At 37.7% G+C, this 24,112-nt stretch overlaps 1 protein-coding gene and 1 long non-coding RNA gene across 3 annotated transcripts in view; one reads left to right on the top strand and one right to left on the bottom strand.

Moving 5' to 3' along the window:
• The window catches only part of TRPC6 (transient receptor potential cation channel subfamily C member 6), a 132,090-nt gene that overhangs the window by 8,100 nt on the left and 99,878 nt on the right, over window positions 1-24,112 (bottom strand). Inside the window, exons 5-9 of the mRNA XM_031653018.1 lie at window positions 18,169-18,402; window positions 15,446-15,710; window positions 14,036-14,231; window positions 13,088-13,291; window positions 11,030-11,104 (exon numbers count right to left, since the gene is read on the bottom strand). Coding sequence (XP_031508878.1) covers window positions 11,030-11,104; window positions 13,088-13,291; window positions 14,036-14,231; window positions 15,446-15,710; window positions 18,169-18,402 — 974 coding nt within the window. The remainder of the gene's footprint in view (window positions 1-11,029; window positions 11,105-13,087; window positions 13,292-14,035; window positions 14,232-15,445; window positions 15,711-18,168; window positions 18,403-24,112) is intronic.
• LOC103877845 overlaps window positions 1-24,112 on the top strand; it is an 82,905-nt gene that overhangs the window by 8,703 nt on the left and 50,090 nt on the right. For both annotated transcript variants that reach the window (XR_002517181.2, XR_004177391.1), the window contains one exon: window positions 2,054-2,238. This is a non-coding gene — a long non-coding RNA (uncharacterized LOC103877845). The remainder of the gene's footprint in view (window positions 1-2,053; window positions 2,239-24,112) is intronic.

Raw genomic sequence — 24,112 nt, 5'->3', positions numbered from 1 at the left:
AATTGAGGTCGGACATCACAGGGTTAGTATTTCTTCTACAATTGGTTTTAAGCTATGATTAAAATATGTGTTATTGAAAACTGTAACTCGTTTACAATATATCATATATATTTTGCTGATGATTAAAATAAATTTTAATTTTCCACATTTTTAGAGAAGCTACAGGGAAAATAAAATTTTTTCATTTGATAGATACCATAGTTTCTATCATAAAGAAAAGGCATTTTGATTCTATTTGAATTTTTCTCTTATCTGTCCAGTGACTTATACATCCTTCACGCTTTCAGGATGAGTATTTTCTTACCGGAAAAATATAAGATCCAATTACACTGACCTATCTTTGCAAAAAATTTATTGAGTTTTTTACAACCAAATAACAAAAAGAGCCATTTCTTTATAATACGAGTATATTACATTTGCATAGTGTCTGTGATTGTCAAAGTACCAATATAATCTTTCCAATATGCTTGTGTGATGGGTTGTACAACTTGATTATTTCTGTTTTATAGATGAGGAAACTAAGGTTCAGAGAAGTTAAATGAATTGCTGAAGGGGCAGAGATGTACACTTATTATAAGATCTCAATCTTCTGAGTACTTGGTTCAGTACTCTTATTATATCAATTTCCAAAGTGCAGTTTTGATAAGGAAGGAAAAGTAGTGAATATAAAATATTGATCAAACAAGCTGAATTTTATATATTCATATTAATCCATAATATATGTTATATGCAGTCAATTGTATATTATATAAAGTCAGTACATGTACCCCTTGGTATCCACGGGGGATTTGGACCCTTCTGAGCACATCAAAATCCACTGACACCCAGACCCCTTATAAAAAATGGTGTACTATTTGCATATAACTTATTCATAGCCACTGGTATACCTTAAATCATCTCTAGTACTTACAATGCCCAATATAATGTTATGTAACTATAATATAAATATTGTTATACTGTACTGTTTTTTAAATTATTATTCTTATGATCATATTATTTTTGATGTTTTTAATATTTTTGACCCATAGTTGGTTGAATCTGCGAATGCAGAACATATGGACATGGAGAGTGGACTGCGTGTGCGTGTGTGATATTTAATTGAAATGCCCTTTGCAAAATTGTAAAACAATTTTGTCATATCACACATTTTATAGATCATAAATGGGAGGTAGGTGGAAAAGAGCCAGAACCATGTCCTTGGAATATTCAATTAAGAATTAGTTGTCTGCATTGTGAATGTACTTAATGTGCCTGAACCATACGCTTAAAAATGGTTAAAATGGTAAATTTTATGCTATATATATTTTATAACAATGAAAATAAATATAAAAAAGAAGTCAGTTGCCTGTATATGCCAACTCCAAGGGTTGCTATGAATATTTAGGTTTTAGAGAGGGATACTGTTATTCTTGAAATTAATAATCCATAACCTCTTATCGGTAAGAAAACATAATGGGCCACATTGTCAATTATAACACAACTCTCATAAGAAAGACTAAATAATATGACTAGCTGAAAGGCACCCCTTAATGCCATTAAGGGGTGCCATGAAATGCTTAAATATTTAAACATTTCAATATTTAAAATACATACAGTGAAGTTAAACTTGTAAGATAGACTTGATTATATAATGCTTGGTACACATGTTACAAATGATTGAGACCAAACAATATGTCACCAGGAATAATTGAATACTTTTCTGAATATATCCACTAACTAGGGAAGGCTTCGAGAAATTAAATCATTTCACCTTACTCCAGTTTTCTTATGTGATATGTGCAGATAATTTAATTCACACAAACAAAATAATTTACTAAAATGTCCTAGCAAATTATAAAATTCTTTGGGCCAGGCACAGTGACTGATGCCTGTAATCCCAACACTTTGGGTGATGGAGACCCTGTCTCAAAAAATAAAATGAAATAAAAATAAAATGTTTTGAGTTGAACACTTTTGGAGATAAGCTATTTCATATTCTTTCAGTAACTTTTTCCCCTTCATCTTTCTGTCCATACATTCCCTCTGTACATTCATGCATTCTTTCTTTCCACAGACACTTGCAGGTACCAAAACCAAAGAAGTATTAAGGATCAGAGTTAAACTAAGACATGGGCTCTATCTTCGAGAACCCACACCTTCATCAGTTAGTTTGCCTCTTCCTGGTCTGGGGGATTGGTTAACGCACCATGACCAATATGATTTCACCAAGGAAGAGGAATGGGAGGAAGAAACGGGCATGTGAGTAGCAAAATATACTTCTTACCATGTTCCTTGCTAGGTATGTTATTTCATTAATTTAATGACCCTTCAAGGCTGTAGTAATGACAAGTGAGGAAACTCAGGCCTGTGAAGGCCATAAAGTGTATCCACATCCATTGCTGGAAAGTGGTGGGAAACCAACATGACCCTGTGTGTGTGTGCTATGTAAGTGTATGTTGCTGCCAAACATACCTGACAAATGCTAATTTTGTTGCCATGTTGCAAATAATGTCTACTGACGTTCAAATGCGTTCTGATATTACAATTCTCCATTATTGTTTTTGTTTCTTTTTTTTCTACTTTAAGTTCTGGGGTACATGTGCAGAACATGCAGGTTTGTTAAATAGATATACATGTGCCATGGTGGTTTGCTGCACCCATCAACCCAACATCTACATTAGGTATTTATCCTAATGCTATCCCTCCTCTAGTCCCCTACCCCCTGACAGGCCCCAGTGTGTGATGTTCCCTTCCCTATGTCCATGTGTTCTCATTGTTCAACTCCCACTTATGAGTGAGAACATGCAGTGTTTGGTTTTCTGTTCTTGTGTTAGTTTGCTGATCCAGCTTAATCCATGTGCTTGCAAAGGACATGAACTAATCCTTTTTTATGGCTGCATAGTATTCCATGGTGTAAATGTGCCACATTTTCTTTAGCCAGTCTCTCATTGATCGACATTTGGGTTGGTTCCAAGTCTTTGCTATTGTGAATACGGCCACAATAAACATACATGTGCATGAGTCTTTATAGTAGAATGATTTATAATCCTTTGGGTATATACACAGTGATGGGATTGCTGTGTCAAATGTTATGTCTGGTTTGAGATCCTTGAGGAATTGCCACACTGTCTTCCACAATGGTTGAACTATTTTACATTCCCCCCAAGAGTGTGAAGTGTTTCTCCACATCCTGTTTCTCCACATCCTCTCCAGCATCTGTTGTTTCCTGACTTTTTAATGATCACCATTCTAATTGGCATGAGATGGTATCTCACTGTGGTTTTGATTTGCATTTCTCTAATGACCAGTGATGATGAGCATTTTTCATATGTTTGTTGGCTGCATAAATGTCTTCTTTTGAGACATTCACCCACTTTGATGGGGTTGTTTTTTTCTTGTAAATTTGTTTAAGTTCTTTGTAGATTCCGGATATCAGCCCTTTGTCAGATGGACAGATTGCTAAAATTTTCTCCCATTCTGTAGGTTGCCTGTTCACTCTGATGGTAGTTTCTTTTGCTGTGCAGAAGATCTTTAGTTTAATTAGATCCCATTTGTCTATTTTGGCTTTTGTTGCCATTGCTTTTGAAGTCTTTGCCCATGCATATTTTCCTGAATGGTATTACCTAGGTTTTCTTCTAGGATTTTTTATGGTTTTAGGTCTTACATTTAAGTCTTTAATCCATCTTGAGTTAATTTTTGTATAAGGTGTAAAGAAGGGGTCCAGTTTCAGTTTTCTGCATATGGCTAGCCAGTTTTCCCAACACCATTTATTAAATAGGCAATCCTTTCCCCGTTGCTTGTTTTTGTCAGGTTTATCAAAGATCAGATGGTTGTAGATGTGTGGTGTCATTTCTGAGGCCTCTGTTCTATTCCATTGGTCTATATCTCTGTTTTGGTACCAGTACCATGCTGTTTTGGTTACTGTAGCCTTGTAGTATAGTTTGAAGTCAGGTAGTGTGATGCCTCGAGCTTTGTTCTTTTTACTTAGGATTATCTTGGCTATGTGGATTTTTTGGTTCCATTTGACGTTTAAAGTAGTTTTTTTCCAATTTTGTCAAGAAAGTCAGTGGTAGCTTGATGGGGATAGCATTGAATTTGTAAAGTACTTTGGGCAGTATGGCCATTTTCATGATATTGATTCTTCCTATCCATGAGCATGGAATGATTTTCCATGTGTTTATGTCCTGTCTTATTTTGTTGATCAGTGGTTTGTAGTTGTCCTTGAAGAGGTCTTTCACATCCCTTGTAAGTTGGATTCCTAGGTATTTTATTCTCTTTGCAGCATTTGTGAATGGGAGTTCACTCATGATTTGGCTGTCTGTCTGTTATGGGTGTATAGGAATGCTTGTGATTTTTGCACATTGATGTTGTATCCTGAGACTTTGCTGAAGTTGCTTATCTGCTTAAGGAGATTTTGGGCTGAGATGATGGGGTTTTCTAAATACACAATCATATCATCTGCAAACAGAGATAATTTGACTTCCTCTTTTCCTAATTGAATACCCTTTATTTCTTTCTCCTGCCTGATTGCCCTGGCCAGAACTTCTAATACTGTGTTAAATAGGAATGGTGAGAGAGGGCATCCTTGTCTTGTGTTGATTTTCAAAGGGAATGCTTCCAGTTTTTGCCGATTCAGTATGATGTTAGCTGTGGGTTTGTCATAAATAGCTCTTATTATTTTGAGATACATCTCATCGATACCTAGTTAATTGAGAGTTTTTAGCATGAAGCACTTTTGAATTTGAATTTTGTCAAAGGCCTTTTCTGCATCTATTGAGATAATCATGTGGTTTTTGTCATTGGTTCTGTTTATGTGATGGATTACATTTATTGATTTGGGTATGTTGAACCAGCCTTGCATCTCAGGGTTGAAGCCAACTTGATCATGGTAGATAAGCTTTCTGATGTGCTGCTGGATTCAGTTTGCCAGTATTTTAATGAGGATTTTCACATCAATGTTCATCAGGGATATTGGCCTGAAATTTTCTTTTTCTGTTGTGTCTCTGCCAGGTTTTAGTAACAGGATGATGCTGACCTCATAAAATGAGTTAGGGAGTATTCTTTCTTTTTCTATTGTTTGGAATAGTTTCAGAAGGAATGGTACCAGCTCGTCTTTGTACCTCTAGTAGAATTTGGCTATGAATCCATCTGGTCCTGGACTTTTTTTTATTGGTAGGCTATTAATTACTGTCTCAATTCCAGAACTTGTTATTGGTCTATTCAGGGATTCCACTTCTTCCTGGTTTAGTCTTGGGAGGGTATATGTGTCCAGAACTTATCCATTTCTTCTAGATTTTCTGGTTTATTTGTGTAGAGGTGTTTATAGTATTCTCTGATGGTAGTTTGTATTTCTGTGAGATCAGTGGTGATATTCCCTATATCATTTTTTTATTATATCTATTTGATTCTTCTCTCTTTTCTTCTGTATTAGTCTGGCTAGCAGTCTATCTATTTTGTTGGTAATTTCAAAAAACCAGCTCCTGGATTCATTGATTTTTTTGAAGGGTTTTTAACATCTCTATCTCCTTCAGTTCTGCTCTGATCTTAGTTGTTTGCTCTTGCTTCTCTAGTTCTTCTAATTTTTGATGTAGGATGTCAATTTTAGATCATTCCTGCATTCTCTTGTGGACATTTAGCGCTATAAATTTCCCTCTAAACGCTGTTTGAAATGTGTCCCATAGATTCTGGTATGTTGTGTCTTTGTTCTCATTGGTTTCAAAGAGCATCTTTATTTCTGCCTTCATTTCGTTATTTACCCAGTAGTCATTCAGGAGCAGGTTGTTCAGTTTCCATGTAGTTGTGCGGTTGTTATGACTTCTGTTCTTTTCCATTTGCTGAGGAGAGTTTTACTTCCAATTATGTGGTCAATTTTAGAATAAGTGTGATGTGGTGCTGAGAAGAAGGTATATTTTGTTGATTTGGGGTGGACAGTTCTGTAGATGTCTATTAGGTCTGCTTGGTCCAGAGCTGAGTTGAAGTCCTGAATATCCTTGTTAATTTTCTGTCTTGTTCATCTGTCAAATATTGAGAGTGGGGTGTTAGAGTCTCTCACTATTATTTTATGGGAGTCTAAGTCTCTTTGTAGGTCTCTAATTGCTTTATGAATCTGGGTGCTCCTGTATTGCGTGCATATATATTTAGGATAGTTAGCTCTTCTTGTTGCATTGATCCCTTTACCATTATGTAGTGCCCTTCATTGTCTTTTGTTCTTTGTTAATTTAAAGTCTGTTTTATCAGAGATTAGGATTATAACTCCTGGTTTTTTTTGTATGTTTTTGTTTTTTGTTTTGTTTTGTTTTTACTTGGTAAATATTCCTCCATCCCTTTATTTTAAGCATATGTGTGTCTCTGCATGTGAGATGGGTCTCCTGAATACAGCACACTGATGGGTCTTGATTCTTCAGCCAATATGTCAGTCTATGTCTTTTAATTGGGGCATTTATCCTGTTTACACTTAAGGTTAATATTGTTATACGTGAACTTGATCCTGTCATTATACTAGCTGGTTACTGTGCCCATTAGTTGATGTAGTTTCTTCATGGTGTTGATGGTCTTTACAATTTGGCATGTTTTTGCAGTGGCTAGTATCAGTTGTTCCTTTCCATATTTAGTGCTTCCTTCAGGAGCTCTTGTAAGGCAGGCCTGGTGGTGACAAAATCTCTCAGCATTTGCTTGTCTGTAAAGGATTTTATTTCTCCTTCATTTGTGAAGCTTAGTTGGGATGTGAAATTCTGGATTGAAAATTCTTTTCTTTAAGAATGTTGAATGTTGGCCCCCACTCTCTTCTGGCTTGTAGGGTTTCTGCAGAGAGATCTGCTGTTAGTCTGATGGGCTTCCCCTTGTGGGTACCCCGACCTTTCTCTCTGGCTGTCCTCAACATTTTTTGCTTCATTTCAACCTTGGTGAATTTGACAGTTATGTGTCTTGGGGTTGCTCTTCACAAGGAGTATATTTATGCTGTTCTCTGTATTTCCTGAATTTGAATGTTGGCCTGACTTACTGGGTTGGGGAAGTTCTCCTGGATAATATCCTGAAGAGTGTTTTCCTATTTGGTTCCACTCTCCCTGTTCACTTTCAGGTACACTAATCTAACGTAGGCTTGGTCTTTCCACATAGTCCCATATTTCTTGGAGGCTTTGTTCATTCCTTTTCATTCTGTTTTCTCTAATCTTATTTCATTAAGTTGATCTTCGATCTCTGATATCCTTTCTTCTGCTTGTTCAATTTGGCTCTTGATACCTGTGTATGCTTCACAAAGTTTTTGTGCTGTGTTTTTCAGCTCCGTCAGCTCATTCATGTTCTTCTTTAAACTGGTTATTCTAGTTAGCAATTTCTCTAACCTTTTTTCAAGGTTCTTAGCTTTTTTGCACTGGGTTAGAATATGTTCTTTTAGCTCAGAGAAGTTTGTTATTACCCACCTTCTGAAGCCTACTTCTGTCAGTTTGTCAAACTTATTCTCCGTCCAGTTTTGTTCCCTTGGTGCCGAGGAGTTGTGATCCTTTGGAGGCGAAGAGGCATTCTGGTTTTAGGAATTTTCAGCCTTTTTGCACTGGTTTCTCACCATCTTTGTGGATTTATCTACCTTTGGTCTTTGGTTTGTTAGTTTTCCTTCTAATAGGCCCCTCTGCTACAGGTCTGCTGGAGTTTGCTGGAGGTCCACTCTAGACCGTGTTTGCCTGGGTATCACCAGCAGAGGCTGCAGAACAGCAAAGATTGCTGCCTGTTCTTTCTTCTGGAAGCTTCGTTCCAGCGGGGCACCTTCCAGGATACACGGGGGTCAGGGACCCACTTGAGGAGGCAGTCTGATCGTTAGCAGAGCTCAAACACTGTGCTGGGAGATCCGCTGCTCTCTTCAGAGCCGCCAGGCAGGGATGTTTATGTCTGCTGAAGCTGCGCCCACAGCCGCCCCTTCCACCAGGTGCTCTGTCCCAGGGACATGAGGGTTTTATCTATAAGTCCCTGACTGGGGCTGCTGCCTTTCTCTCAGAGATGCCCTGCCCAGAGAGGAGAAATATGGCAGTCTGGCCACAGTGGCCTTGCTGAGCTGCAGTGGGCTCTGCCTAGTTTGAACTTCCTGGCCCTTTTGTTTACACTGTGTGGGTAAAACTGCCTACTCAGCCTCAGCAATGGCAGATGCCCCTGCCACCACCAAACTTGAGCATCCCAAGTCGATCTCAGACTGCTGCTGTGCTGGCAATGATAATTTCAAGCCAGTGGTTCTTAGTTTGCTGTACTCCATGGGGGTGGGACCCACCGAGCCAGACCACTTGTCTCCCTGGCATCAGCCCCCTTTCCAGGGGAGTAAATGGTTCTGTCTCGCTGGCATTGCAGGCACCACTGGGGTGTGGGGAAAAAAAAAAAAACTCCTGCAGTTAGTTCAGTGTCTGCCCAAGCAGCCGCCCAGTTTTATGCTTGAAACCCAGGGCCCCGGTGGGGTAGGCACCAGAGGGAATCTCCTGGTCTGCAGGTTGTGAAGACCATGGGAAAAGCACAGTATCTGGGCGGGAGTGCATGGTTCCTCAGGCTCAGTCCCTCATGGCTTCCCTTGGGAAGGGGAGAAAATTCCCCAAGCCGTTGTGCTGCCCAGGTGAGGTCGTGCCCCACCCTTCTTTGGCTCACCTTCCGTGGGCTGCACCCACTGTCCAACCAGCCCCTATGAGATGAACTGGGTACCTCAGTTGGAAATGCAGAAATCACCTGCCTTCTGCATCGATCTCGCTGGCCGCTGCAGACCGCAGCTGTTCCTATTCAGCCATCTTGCCAGAAATCCTGTTTTTGTTTCTTCCACTCACTACTTCATTTATTTCAAGTTGTTTTTTCCAGATATGCCCATTTATGACTTTTAATTGGACCCCTTCTTTATTTTTTTGCATTCTTTTTATAGGGCTTTTAGGCCTAGTATTATTTCTCTGTCCTCAGTGGATTAATATCATTACCAAATTATGTGGTATACTTACTGTTCCTGCTCTCTAGTAATAGCAAGAAAAATAATAAGTAGCTATTACATACCCACTATGTGCCAGGCCCTGTTGTCAGAACTTTACAGTATTAAGTAATTTAATATTCAAAAGAACATTTGGGTGTTGGTGTGATTACTGCCTACAACCTGTGAACAAGTAGAGTCTTAATGAGACAACATTCTAAGTAGAACACACACAGGCATGCGTTAGAATCATAGAAATTGCTCACAAAATATTTGAACTTAATTCTGTGTTTCCTATGTATTCTCTTCATCATAACCATCATCATGAGAACAGGGGTGGTAGGCTTCTTCTGTAAAGAGCCAGATAATAAATATTTTAGGATTTGTGGGCCATATATAGTCTCTCTCACATATCCTTATTTTTTTCACAACTATTTAGAAATGTAATTTTTAAAAAATCTCGAACTCTCAGTCTGAAAACAGGCTCAAGACTAAATGTGGTCTGAGGGCTATGATTTGTTGATCCCCATACACTAGACTCCTAACCACTAAACTATCCTTTCTAGAGTGAAATGACTTTGTAGCTCTGTTACATCCCTTATTTTCCATTTCTTAAATTTCCTTTATTAGAGTCATTTTTAAACGCAATCTAGATTCACCTGGATAGGCAAGCCAAACACAACTTGTCTGAACAGCAAGAATGTCCCAATATGCAATGACTCTAATCTGCTGACTCTCTTGGATGATCAGGGACAATTTCCACTTGCCTTCTTGCTCTCAGCCCATGCAGCCCCATTGCTGTGACCGAGCCCCAGACTGTGGCAGGGCTCGCAGAATTCATGCACAGGTCTCTCACCCACATGTTACCTCCCACTGAAGCCCTTGTCACCTGTGATATTGTTCTTTGGAAGTTCTTCCCAATCAAACCTCCCAATCTTACTAGGGCTAATGGCTTAGGGTTCCCCTTACCTAAAGCTCTCCTGTTTTCTGATTTATAATGGGTAATGGTTGACATGCTAGTGGAAGGGATGGTTAGAAAGGAAGCTGGGAGGTTGGCTATCAGATAGGCCTTAACAGGATTCCTATGTTGTTGGGGGAGGTAACATAAGCAGCTTAAAAAACACACAAAAAAATGGTCTCCCTCCTTGTCATTTGTATTCCATGGGATGGCCATGTATCACAGTTCTGGTCAATGAGCTATAACAACAGAAATTGTTGGGAGATTCTTCTGAAGGTGGTGGCAGATTTAGCTAGCATCCCCTACTTTTCCATTGCCCTTACTCCTACATGCCTGAAAAGTAGGTATAATAGCTAAAGGTAAAGCTGTCCTCTTGCATCTGACTATGACAAAAATCCAGAAGAATCACAGAAACTCATGCCTGGTAACAGCCCCATACTGCCTAAATCTGGAGAGTTAAATGAGGCGGGGAACAAACACGTGTCTTGTTTAAATCACCATGATGTGGATTTTATATTACTGTGCGTAATTGAATGCAGGTCCTACCTGATACATTGCCCTTTTCCTGATTCATTCCTTTATCATTTCCCTTTAGCAACAAGCATTTATTGTACCCCTACTATGTACATGCCACAAAAAAGGAAACATGTCCTCATCGTTGAGGATTTTGCTACTCTCAGTTATGGAGCTGATAGATCTCTAGCGCACATTGTTCATTATACACAGTGTCAACCACAATAGCCATTAAGGTCCCACAGTGCCTTTTTCCATCACTTCTTGATTATTGACAAATTGGGAGGCACTGGGGACTATGCCTGCTCTTTACCTGAGCTGCAAAGAGTGAAGTTAATCATAACCTCCATCAGGTTCCTGACAGATTCATCTCTTAATATTCCTTTCTGTATGTCACTAATCTTATATTCCATCACCATAAGTATATATAAGTATTTGCTTAGTATATGTCTTAAATATACATGCTATTCTTTTTTGCTTATGAAATATAGCTTACTTCTACCTCTCAATAACGGAATTGAGAACTGTTAAAATAGTTGAATTATTTAATGTGTCTGCTCTCTACTTCCTAAAATTGCTTCTGAACATCTGTCCCTTTCTTTGAAAAGATGAGCCCGATCATGTTCATGACTTCATATTTTCAAATATGAGCTTACCTGTTTTTTGTCAAGTGATAATTTTGAAAGGTCTTCATGACTTCCTAAAATTCCAAGTTTCTTTTCTTCATTTATCTTTTAAAGATAGATAGTAAAATGAGTATAACTGCATAACCAATTTCACTCTTCATTCTGTATTTTAAAAGCCATTTCGTCTAATTCCCCACAAGTTTTAATGAGAGAACCATATTCTTACGGGGTTCTTCTCTTTGCAAGTGCTTGGACATTTCCTTTGGACTCTGAATTCCCTCAGGTTGCAGTTCTAACCAGACCTGTAAACCACTCATTTAATTACATAAAAAAGAGGAAAGGAAATTTTTGCCACTCAATCCACTGAATTCTACAAGTTATACTTCTGGAAGAATGTCATAGATGGTATTTTTTCCACAAATTAATCATAACTACATTTAAAGAAAGCTTTAAAATTCTCAAAATACTTTTATATGCTTGAGTTGATCTTCAGGATGTAGATATAATTTTTTTCACATATTACAGTTGAGGAAACTAGAACTCAGAGAATGTGTTACATACTTGAGAACCCTAAATAGTAAATGGTAAACAGTGCAGGAATTACAACATTTTCCTTTTATTTAATGATAGAATCTTATTGCAAGGAAACTTTATAATCATTTGGTCCAATTGCCCACGCAGTGTAAAAAGGAAAAATCTTCAATAAATTCCCACTGTCAGCCATCTGGCATTTATTGACTGCTTACAATGGTGAGAAGCTCACTACTTTGAAAGGCAGCCCACTCTTCTGTTGGGCAGATTTTCTTGTTAAAAGTTTGTTCTTATATCGAATTAAAATTTAACTATTTGAGGCCGGGCACAGTGGCTCACGCCTGTAATCCCAGCACTTTGGGAGGCCGAGGCGGGCGGATCATGAGGTCAAGAGATAAGAGACCATCCTGGATAACACGGTGAAACCCTGTCTCTACTAAAAAATACAAAAAATTAACCAGGTGTGGTGGCGGGCGCCTGTAGTCCCAGCTGCTGGGGAGGCTGAGGCAGGAGAATGGCGTGAACCATGACAGAGCAAGACTCCGTCTCAAAAAAAAAAAAATTAACTATTTAAATTTTTTGCCCGTTGCTTTTCTTCCTATTTTTGAAAAACAAGTATACTTCCTAAAGATGGAAATTACAAAGATATTTTTAGTCAATTTCAATCTTCCTTTTTCAGAAGAAACAGCCAGCTCCTTCAGTTCTCCCTCATATGACACCGTATCCCTATGTGTCCCATTCTGGCCTTCCTCCTCTGGATGCACCTGGTATCTCAGTGTTCCTTCTGAGTATAGTGGTCTGTGCTCAGCAGAGATCTTTGCACAGCATAACCCCTCACCTTCCACCTCCAGTTAGACAAAATTCCACATGTTCTCTAAACATATCTGAACATGCTGTGATCGCCCTACCGCCTCATCTAAGCACTAAATCTTTTTATTTTTTTTTAAAGATTGCATCGCCTTGTGGGATTACTGTTTTCAATCAATATCCTTAGCTCTTTCTTTCTTGAACTACTTATTGCCAAGTCTCGTTCCCTAAATTACATGTGAGCAACTGATTTCTGAACTTTTCAACATAGAAGTTATCTAAGAGTTAATCAAGCTGCCCCCCAGTCATAACGAGCTGCTGCTGATTTACCCGGCTCTATAAATTGAAGGAGAAGTGAGGGACATGTAGCCACAACAGCAAAAAAGCAGCCCAGAATAGCTCTTCTTTCAGTACTCGCTCCAGATAACATATTATTTTAGTTATATTTCATGAATTTTTCTTACATTCTTTTAAGTAGGAAATGTCCAGTGTGCTCATGTTGAACAGACACAAGCCAAAGGACTGTGCTATGTGAAGTGACTGCATGTGGGAATGAATGGACAAGTCATCAGGAACCGATTCTCTTTAAAGGGATGTGGCACATGTAACAAACCTGCACGTTGTGCACATGTACCCTAGAACATAAAGTATAATAATAGTAAAAAAAAAAAAAAAAAAGAGGATGTGGCACAATGGTTACAGTAGTCTCAGCATTAAAGAATACAATTATACATTATCAAGCTAAGTTACCTTGTTCATCTCTGCATCTTCCTGGAAACCTTTTTTATGACCCTGGAACAGCTCAGAAATCCATTTTTTAAGCTTCAGTAAGAGATAAAACAGGGACTTTGGACTTGGCACCAGATTGAAAGGTACGGGAAGTGTTCTCCCCTCCTCAAAGTAGGAGAACCAGAGTTTGGCTCTTGCAAATTTCCACTCCACGTCGGCGTCATCCTATACAAATACACATGACAGGTCAGCAAGGAAATGCATAAACAGAATTACTGGGATGCTTTTACCATTGTGTGGCTAGATGGAGGACAATGCCTATAAACACTCCCAGACCCCAATGATCATTCCAAGATTTTTTCAAAACGTTAACATTCTATTCACACACTCTTTCTTAAATTTGTCTAAAATTTTGACAGTTGTACAAGACTGTGAATCTCCAAGTTCCCATGTGTTTATAAATACCTGATAGATATAAATGTATTTTCCTACGTTCTGAAAAACGCTATGAAAAATTATTCTCTTTTATCCCACAATATACCACTCATTATTTGGGACACAGAGAAAGATTTCTGGAATAAAAATTTACACTATTAATCTCAACTTGAGAAAAGGTCAATTTTGAATATCACTCAAAAAAGACTTGGAGAATAATAGTATTCATAAGCAGTAATTTTTGAATAAAATATAAATTCATGCTGATATAGTATTTCTAAAGTTTTTTTTATTAAATCGATATCAAATCAGCATTTCTGCTTCTTATGCCTTACTGCCCCATGACACCTTATTGATGTTGCATGTGGAAGCAAAGAGTTAAACTTTTCCAGATTACTGGTCAAACGAGTGTATAAAACAGGGAATGAACAAAGGGGGAAGAGCAATCCATACTTTCATCCTCATTGCTGAGTTAGTCCTTGGAATAATTAAAACATGTAGGCACAAATGATAACAATGTATTGAAGATTATACCTCAATTTCCTGGAATGAACTGTTGATCATGGCAATTAACATATTGAGCAAAACAATGACCATTGTGACATTATAGACTCCATAAAGAACGTAACCAATGTTTTCAATGAATTTGTGGTTATAGTTGATGACCACTGATTTCACTTCAGAAAGTCCAAATATAGCCCAGAACAGTGTCTTAAAACTCTCTTCAACTCTGGGGAAAAATAAAAGAAGAAAAGAAATAAAGTGTATAAGTAAATAACAATATTACCGTAATAAAAGTGAGTTGATTTAGTGTCTTTGCAAATTACTATTTATTAAAAAAAAAAATCTTCATTTCTCGGAAGCTCACTTTTTTCTGTAAAATGGTTACAATAGGATTGCTGCAAGGATGGGGTAATATTGTGCATATGAAGTACATAATCATAACTCAATAAACACATAAAAAGCACTCAATAAATGCTATTAACATAATTTCTAACCACAGATATGAACACTTAAATAATCCATAGCTTTGGCAATGGAATTGTTAAATGTACTACTTAAAAATAACATAATTTGTTAGAATCCTTTTAGTTTTCCTGCTGATCTATACTTCTACTCATATCCAATAAATAGATAATAATCATATACATCTTAATGGAAAATATAACAATATAAACAGACAATGTTACCAAAATCACTGACATGTCTTAGGTAGGAATTTCAATGCTATAGGCCTAATTATTGACCAAAGCTAAGGCAATTTGCTTAACTTAGGTGGTTACATTTCCCTGGCAAACTGTATTTCAGAGAAATATGGAAAACAGTAGGCTTATGTTTCAGTTGTTGCTTCTCATTGTAACACTGCAGACCTAATATTTAAATAATCTATTCCAAACACACTTTATTTAAAAAAAAAAAAATGTGTCCATGGTGAACATAAGTCAAAACTCTTGTCACTATTGATAAGTCAGATCTACTCAGTAATAAGATCTGAGCAATTCAATTAGGAAAGCAGCTGTTTTCATAGTTAGTGTCCCCAGGAGTCCCCTGTAAGCAGGAGGGTAAGGGAGTTCAGAGCAACAGATCCTAGAGTCAGCAAGCAAGGGTTACACCCTGGCTGTTCCACATACAGCTATGGAATATTCAGCAAATTACTTAATTTTTGCGAATTTCAGTTTCCTCTTGGTGAAATAGAGATAATAAAGGGAGGCATGCAAGGTATTTACCTGGATCTAAAAATGTTAGTTATTATTTAATATTAGAAAGGTTCCTACATTTTAGAGTCCCTCCAACTCATTTTTAAAATCCCCTCATTTTGCAAGAGGAACTAGAGATGAAGTCTTTACCAAAACATTATTTATCCCATGGACTTACATAAACACTGTTAAACTAATATTTATTTAATTTGCAGTAACTATGATCAAAACATCTGAGATCACATACGTTGTGAAGGCTTCATTTTGTTTTGCACCAATGTAGTAGGAGTAGAGGTTGAACATTCCAATCATAAAGGCCACAAACACCATAATGAATATGACCATGAACTTGAAGATGTCTTTGACTGTTCTTCCAAGTGATATCTGCAGAGGTCCAAAGCTTTCATTTGCTGGCAAAATATAAGCTATCCTAGAGAAACTTAAAACTACAGCAATTGCATAAAGACCTTCAGATATTATTTGAGGATCAGAGGGGTCCCACTTTATCCTGGCTAGGAAAAAGCAAAGATAAAGAGTTGTGTGAGTTTCTTCAAGTTGTTTATTTAGGTAACTTCTTTTTCTGTGAAAGAAATATAGTTACGTTAGAATCCTATACGTTTTCGAATGGAAGTCTCTTAACTTAAAGGGCTTCTTAAGTGTCTGCTATATTTGAGCTTCTTAGTTTATTGAGAACATGACTCTCCTGGTTTGCTAGCAATTTCTCATAAGGGGATAGCATAATAGTTAAGAGTTCAGACTATAGACTCAGTATCTGTAAAAGTTCATGTATATATATGTACACACATACACGTATATCAAAGAACTTACAAAACTACTTCTCTTAGTTTTGTTTCCCGATTTTTGAAAATGAGACAATGTCCCCTCTAACTCTCTTGTCTTTGTGAGAATTCAATAAGTCAGCATACGTTCCGTGTTTAGCAAGTGCCTGGCACTTAATAAATGGTAGTGTTTATTATTCAGTCTTAAACTATAATTACACTATAATTTTAGGCTTGTAGCATATTTGTAGTCATTTAAATTTATTAGGAGTAACTTTTATTGGACACTCAAGTCTATTTTTACCATAAAATGTAGCAATTATTCACTTATGATTTTTTTCTGGCATTATTACATCAGGTCATCAAAAATGCAATTAAGAAACCATTATGAAGAAAAATACAAAAGAGTGTGTAAGAAAGGGGAAAAACATAATTACAAATTTGAATTTGCTTATTTGTTGAGAAGTGGAATTAGGAAAGGATAACAAGAAACTAATAAAAGCAGTTTCCTTTTTTATAGTGCTTTGAATATAAGTATTATCTACAAATAGCTTTGAATTTTTTTAATTAAGTGCATTTTTAAAAATCTTTCATTAAAATAAACATTAATAATAATGGAGCCCTTATGTGATATTGCCAATAAACTCACAAGTGAATGTTAACTAATTTCTTATCAGAGGGTTTGAAATGAGTATTCAAAGGGAATATATTTTCCCCATCCAGGTTTCTACGAGGTGGTAGTCTCCTTAAGTAAATAACTGAACCAGTTTCCATCTCTTAGTCACTTTCTTCCTGGAAAGCTGGAACGACTTATCTGATTGCTTAATTGGGATGAATAACTGGGCATAGCTGGCTCAGCATTGCCTTCTCTGTCCTGGGAATTCTCCTCTGGTCATCCATGGAGCTGCCATCCTCTTTTTGTGGGGAGGACTGCCCTGGTCCATTGCTATCTAGAAATTGGAGGATATGTCTGCCTAATTCTGGGGTTCAGTATTACTGAACCCATTAGCTAATAGACTCAGACCTATGTCATCCACTCTGGATTTTATCAGTGTTAGAGGTGATGATCTGGCCTCCATATTAATGTCTTGTTTTATTTTTCAATTAATTCTAAGACTGGTTGGGAAGCAGTGGTGTTATTGACTGGGGAACCTCTCAGAGATCCCAACAATTCCTTTGTTTTCAAATACTTTTTATGTATCTTAAATGAAAATGGCACTCAAATGTGAACTTTATTATATGTATTTATGGGGCACAACTTGATGTTTTCATATATGTCCGTGTACACTGTGCAAAGATTAAATGAAGCTAGTTAACATATTCATCACCTCGCATATTTACATTTTTGTGGTAAGAACATTTAAAATTTACTCTTAGCAATTTTCAAGTATACAGTACATGATGATTAACTCTAGCCACCATACTGTATATCTCCAGAACTTATTCACCCTAACCGTGTACGCTTTGTAAACTTTGTACCTTTGACCAACATCTCCCCATTTTGTGCCCCTTAACCCAGCCCCTGACAACCACCATTACCTTCTATCTCTTTGAGTTTGACTTTTTTTAGATTCTACAAATAAGTAAGATCATATACCATTTGTCTTTCTGTGCCTGCCTTATTTCACTCAGCATAATGTCTTCCAATTTCATTCATGTTGTTACAAATAACAGGATTTTCTTCTTTTAAAAGGTAGAATAGTATTCCATTGCACGTATATATGTACACACACACACATACACATATATGTGTGTATATCCGTATACATATATATACACATATGTATATATCCATATACATATATACACACATATATATGTATACAGAGAGAGAGATACAGATAGCTAGCTAGCTAGATCAAATGTGAACTATTTTTAGTTTAAAAAAAAAAGAGGGAAAAATAAATCCAGGACATAAGACATGTATTCTCAATGAAGTTTGGTAACTAGCCAATTGATCCAAGAGATAAAGGGAGATGGGTCTTGTGATTAAGAGAGTTTTCCAGGGAGTAGAAAAATCAAAGGAAGAAGCGGAAAGCATGCTTCCTCACATATAGATGCTCATTCTTCAGATACAGATGTTGGAAACGAACAATTTTATGAGAATTGGGCAGTAACCAAACTACTACTGACACCTGTTTTACAAGAAAATTCTACATTTTTAATTATATTGACTCTACTGTAAACTCACCCAAATTGTAGTATTTCACATTGTCTCCCAATGTTACTTTCGTCAAGTCCTTCAAAGTGTCATTTGCGTCAATGATGCTCTGGGCTTTGGAAGCATGCCAAAATGCCATGAATCTCGCAATGAATGATGCTGCAAAAATTGCTAACATACCAAAATCAAGCATATTCCACAACTCAAACAAATATTCCTTGGGGCCTTGAGTCCAAATTTCTTTACATTCAGCCCATATCATGCCTGTATCAGAAAGGGGTTAAAATATCAATTCTATTGCATTCAGTCTTAGCTGTTCTTTAGAACAAAATATGTTTGAAAGGTCTCAGCCTGACATTACAAAACCCTTCAAAATTTGGCCCCAGCCTGCCGTCCCACTATAATTCCCATATCCTCACAAATATCATAGTCCAGAAATATCAGTGCATACCTGAAAGCAATTTGACAAAGTTCATTGAACACTTTAAAATAACAAATGTCCTGCTGATCAATTAATTCCACACATAAAAATATATTTAAAAGATGATTATTGTAGGATACTTTATAATAACCCAAACACACCCACACCCTCAAAATAGAAGTAAAATGGAAGTGGGACTTCCACAGATGGAGTATTATGAAGCCATTTAATGTGATATTTTATTAATTACCATGGGACAGTGACCATGAGAATGTGCCTCAGTGACATTCAACTATAGGAATTTGATTGGTCACAGGCCTCACCTACTGTCTTCTGAAAACCACTGCCATTTTTGTCCAAGGCCATGTCTCCCCCAGGCTGCTCTCATCCAATTACTGAGGGTACCTCTTCTTGGGAGACATGGGACTCTTCTGATGGCTGACTTTGGCTCAAGGATTCATGACAGCCTTGCCAAGCTTTCCTTAGACTGTGTAAAGATCTAGGATGCTTCTACTCAACCTTCCTGCCTTCTCTCTGTCCCTTGGGGTTTGACTTATAGCCCTGCCTGAGAGCCTTTGAGACCTTTCTCAGCTTTCTCACCATTTCCTCTCACAAGAAATGTTCCTTAATAAAATTTCCATTTCCCTTAATAAACCTGTTGAACATTTCATCTTTGTGCCTGCTTCTTAGAGGACCTGGACTAACATACATTGCAAAAACCTTTATATTGTAATGCTAAGTAAAAATGTTTCAAATGTTATGTTATGATGTATGGTTTATATTTAAAACCAGCACAGTGAAAGCCTAGATGGGATGACACGAACTTATTAATAGTAGTTGCCTTTTTCTGGTGGAATTATTAATAGTACTGCCTATTTCTTCAAAATTTTAGTGTAGTATTTAGGAACACTGGATTTGAGGAATTTAGGTGCACAGGCTACCATGGATTTGAGAATTTGTTCTTCCATTTGTCAGTTATGAAGTCTTTGATAAGGTATTTAAACTATCTAAAACTCAGGTTGTAAAATGGAAATTATATTGGTTCATTCCCGCTTCACTGGATTGTTATGAGCCTTAAACAAAATAGTTCATGTGAAATACACAGCTCAGCGTCTGGCACTTGGAAAAAATTATGACTAACGTTTACTGAGTACTTACTATTTAAAATTTTCCACGATTGGCACATGTATGTTTTTCTTAATTTGAAGAATCCCCCTTTTTTAATTAAAAAGAAGTTGCTTTATCCCTATTAAGATACTCTACTCTGACATCCTGTCTCCTTCTGGAGCCATCTGGAGAATACAACCCAAACTCCAACAACGGATCAAAACTTGTCACCATCAAGAAGTCCTTCACAGCCTCGAGTTGAAATTAACCTTTTACTCTCAGCAACCACCTGCCTCAAATACTCACAGTGGTCCTAAATGTCAATCACAGAACCTGCTATATGAATAGCTGCAGAGCCCTGTGGGGATTAAGGAAGCACCCCATCTCTAATCTCCAAGAGCACATCATGTGCCTTTTCTTAAAGCCAGTATTCAATGCAACATAGAAGATACGGATTTAAGAGAAGACTTCATTACTTATTTTGAGTTATTTCAAGTTAAGAGGGGACTAGGATTGATTTAATATAAAATCTGGGGGATCAAATTTGTGACAGGAAATACGGCAGTTTTTTTCCCCCACTGTGGTCACCGGGTTCCTGTCAGCCTCACTAGGAGATGAGGATGGTTCAGAGTAACAAGCATGGGGACTAAAGGGACATTTGAACTCATGCAGCCTAGTTTTCAAAACTTCCCTTCCTCTTGTTCCTCCCACTTCTCCATCTTCTTTTCTCTTTCTCTAAGAAGTAGAATTCATGGCACAAATGATGTCTTCCTGAAGCTTAAAAAACTAAAACAAGTAAGTGAGCTATTCTGCTCAAAGGAAAAGTTCCTGTCTCATTTGTCCTGAGGACCCCTGAGAGCTGCCAAGGAGAGTTTGAAATCCCGCATCAAGTCCAAGCTCGCGGCAAGCAGGAGACTTCACAGGGATCAAGCCTGATCAAGCCTCTGCTCATACAGATCTTGCAATAAGGTGCTTCGCTAATTCTGAAGGCTGCTCATCCCACTGTTGAATTTTCAGAATATTCCTTCAACGTGGATGCAGTGGTTCTATTTTTGCCCTCTAGAGAGGTAGCAAATGAGTCAGCTCCCTCTGCCTTCAAATTTATTTTTACAAAAAAACAACCAAAAAACCTACCTGTGTGCTCATTAAATCTGTTTTTCTCTAGCAGAGGCAGGTTAACCATGAAACTGAAGCTTCAAGATGTCTTTACTTGCCCAGGCTTCTTCTAAGTCCTCCCTTTGTCTTCTTTTTCTCTAAATGGGGCCCTCTGAATAAACAAGCCTCAGATTCCACTGGGTCTTACCCCATGCCTCACCCTCTAGGGTAAGCTTCCCCAGCCCCTCAAGTGCTGTTGTGAGAACGACTCACTCTCCAAACTGCTGTTGTGCTTGAAATGCTCCTTAGTTTGCCAACTGGCTGCACGGGGCACCCGGGGCCTGCAGATGTGGTCTGGCCATTGGGTAATTACTGCCCTCAACTGCCATCCTCTCCTTCTGTTGAAGAGTCAGCCCAGGACTGCATCTGCTTTCTCAGCAGCTCAGACTGACCATTAAGTGACAAGTGCTCCTAAGGCCCTTTTCACAAGTGTCTTCAAGCATGTCCGCCTCCCTGTGTTCCTGCTATACGTCCTTTCATTGATTTGATTTGAGCTCACTGTTCTGCCTTGTCAACATCTCCTGACACATCAGTTTTGTCATTTAGCCTTTCAACTTTCTGTCAACTAAACATTAGATAAATCTGCTTTGTGACTAACAGTGTTGTCCTCTCCCTCAAGCCCACATAACACACCCAACACCTCATCTAAGTAGGCCACTTCTTATTAACATTTCCAGAAAGTACAACAACTTTCTTTCAAGAATAACTTTAAAAAAAATACCAGTGTCAGAAACGGAACCAGGAATCTAACATATGCTACAAAAGCATCAGCTGCCCTGACTTGTTCATTATTTTCCCTTTAAATAAACACTGTTAGTTAGTCTCTGAAGTCAAATACAAAGACTGGTGGGACAAAAGTTACAAAGAAATTGCTTTTGATTAAAGCCTCGTTTAATATTCCTACGTTAGGTTTCTAAGTGAAAAAGGAAAAAATATATATAAAGTTTAAAATAAAACTCAGACGGCCGGGCACGGTGGCTCATGCCAGTAATCCCAGCATTTTGGGAGGCTGAGGTGAGTGGATCACCTGAGTTTGGGAGTTCCAGAGCAGCTGGACCAACATGGAGAAACCACGTCTTTATTAAAAATACAAAATTAGCCAGGTGTGGTGGTGCATGCCTGTAGTCCCAGCTACTCGGGAGGCTGAGACAGGAGAATTGCTTGAACCCGGGAGGTGGAGTCTGCGGTGAGCCAAGATCGCGCCATTGCACTCCAACCTGGGCAGCTAGTGTGAAACTCCGTTTCAAAATAAATAAAATAAAAAATAAATAAAACTAAGACTAGTATGAGGAGGATAATTTATGGTAAAGAATAAAATGAACATGTTATGTAAAACATAACTCACTGAACTCGTGCAGTCTAGTTGTTTTCAAAGCTTTTCATTCCTCCAGCCCCAGGCATGATCTTCCTTCTGTATCCTCCCTCTTAGACACTGTAGTCACTACCTACTGATCCAAGGCAGAACTAGCAGCTCCTCCCTTCTGATGTGCAGTAATCACCAAGTTGTTTGGGGTTTACCTTTTAGGGTGCTCTCAAGTTTATATGTATTTTTATATGTAAAATATAATATGTTCAATTTATTATTTGCCATAAATCATTCTCCTCATACCCCTCTATATAAAATTTAATTTTTAAAATTATTTACCCCTTATAGAAAATTTAATTTTTCAAAGTTTCATCTTGTCCTAAAACAGTCATGTTTTGCCTAATAGGAAATAGCACTCCTATGTAAAAGTGACATATAAACGCTTAGTGAAAAGTTGAATAATAATTATAATTTTCTGAAATTTCTTGAACATGTCCATCGTGCCAAGTACTGTATTATTTACCTTACATGTACTAACACATAAAAAATAAACTATGAGACATGGGCTTTTAGTTTAACAAGATAAAGGCCATGCAAAAGTGATTGTTTATTCTTATTTTAAATCAGACATTAGAAGTGAAATATAATTTCTTTTTATAGCCTCATCAATTAAATTAGAAAAGAATTAGAATAAAATCAAAGCCATCTTCTGTGTCCAAGATTTATCATTACTTTGGTGATACAATTCACATTTTATGCCACTATCCTTATTTTTCCCTAAAACATATTCAGGAAATGAAGTGATTTGAAAGTTTTGAATAACTCAAATGCTATTGAATTACATTTAAAATATTCCTATGGTAATTTGAAAAATGCTTCTTAATATTTTGATTGATCATCTCATCAAGCTCCAGCATTAAACCAAGAAGACATGTCCTGCCTTAGAAGTGATACAAAACTGACAATGCTTCTCCAGGTCCCTAAAGAGGGAGATGGGATGTTATGGGGGGAATGGAGAAGTCTATGGATTATTAAAGGATTTATATGAAAACCCCTGAGCCTAATTTTCTTTACATCTTACATATGTTAACCCGAGGTAATTTTATGCATAGTCAGGGCCTTAAGTACCATCTGGAATTGAGGATTGCTAGAACTTTACTCAAAACCCAAATACTCCCAGGGATCATACTTTATATTACTGAACGGACATTTCCACTTTGAAATTCCATGGGCACTTCAAAGTCAATCATAACCTAAACTTTATCAGCTTTTCATTCCTCCAGTCCCAGGCATGGTCTTCCTTCTGTATTCTCCCTCTTAGAGACTGTAGTCACTACCTACTGATCCAAGGCAGAATCCACAGCTCTCCCTTCTGAGGTGCAATAATCACCAAGTTGTTTGGGGTTTACCTATTAGGTTGTTCTCAAGTCCTTTCCCCTATCTCCCAAGTTCCAGGCCTCATCCTCCTAGCAGGGAGCACTTCCACTGAGTCTCAGCCTCTGGACTCTTTTAAGCCACCCTCTATTTCACAACCACTGTGACCTTTCTAAAACATGATCAGATCAGATCACCAATTGCTGAAAAGCATCCTCTAGCCATTTCTCCACCCTTATCTCCCATCACTCACATCCATAAATGCACCTTGACTCCTTCTCTGCCTAACTCATCATATTCCAAGTGTGCCAGGTGTTGCCGTAGTCTCACATCTCTAATGTTCCCGTGCCTTGTAGTATCCTTGTCCCCCAAACAGATATGGTTAACATTCTCTTATCCTCAAAGTATCAAATTGAAGGTACTGTCCAGGAAGGGCTTCTTGCCCCTTCCACTTCACAGCCCACCTCAGATTTAGATACCCCCAATCTGTGTATGTTCATAATATCCCAATGACTCCTCAATTATAGCATTTGTCACATTGAATTTTAATTATTGATTTACTTACTGACCTGCCTCCCAGACTTAACTTCCTTGAGCACAGGCACTATGTC

The sequence above is a fragment of the Papio anubis genome, chromosome 12 (genome assembly GCF_008728515.1).
Source record: "Papio anubis isolate 15944 chromosome 12, Panubis1.0, whole genome shotgun sequence".
Taxonomy (NCBI): domain Eukaryota; kingdom Metazoa; phylum Chordata; class Mammalia; order Primates; family Cercopithecidae; genus Papio; species Papio anubis.
Note: the sequence above shows the minus strand (reverse complement) of the source record. Positions and strands in the feature narration are given on the sequence as shown.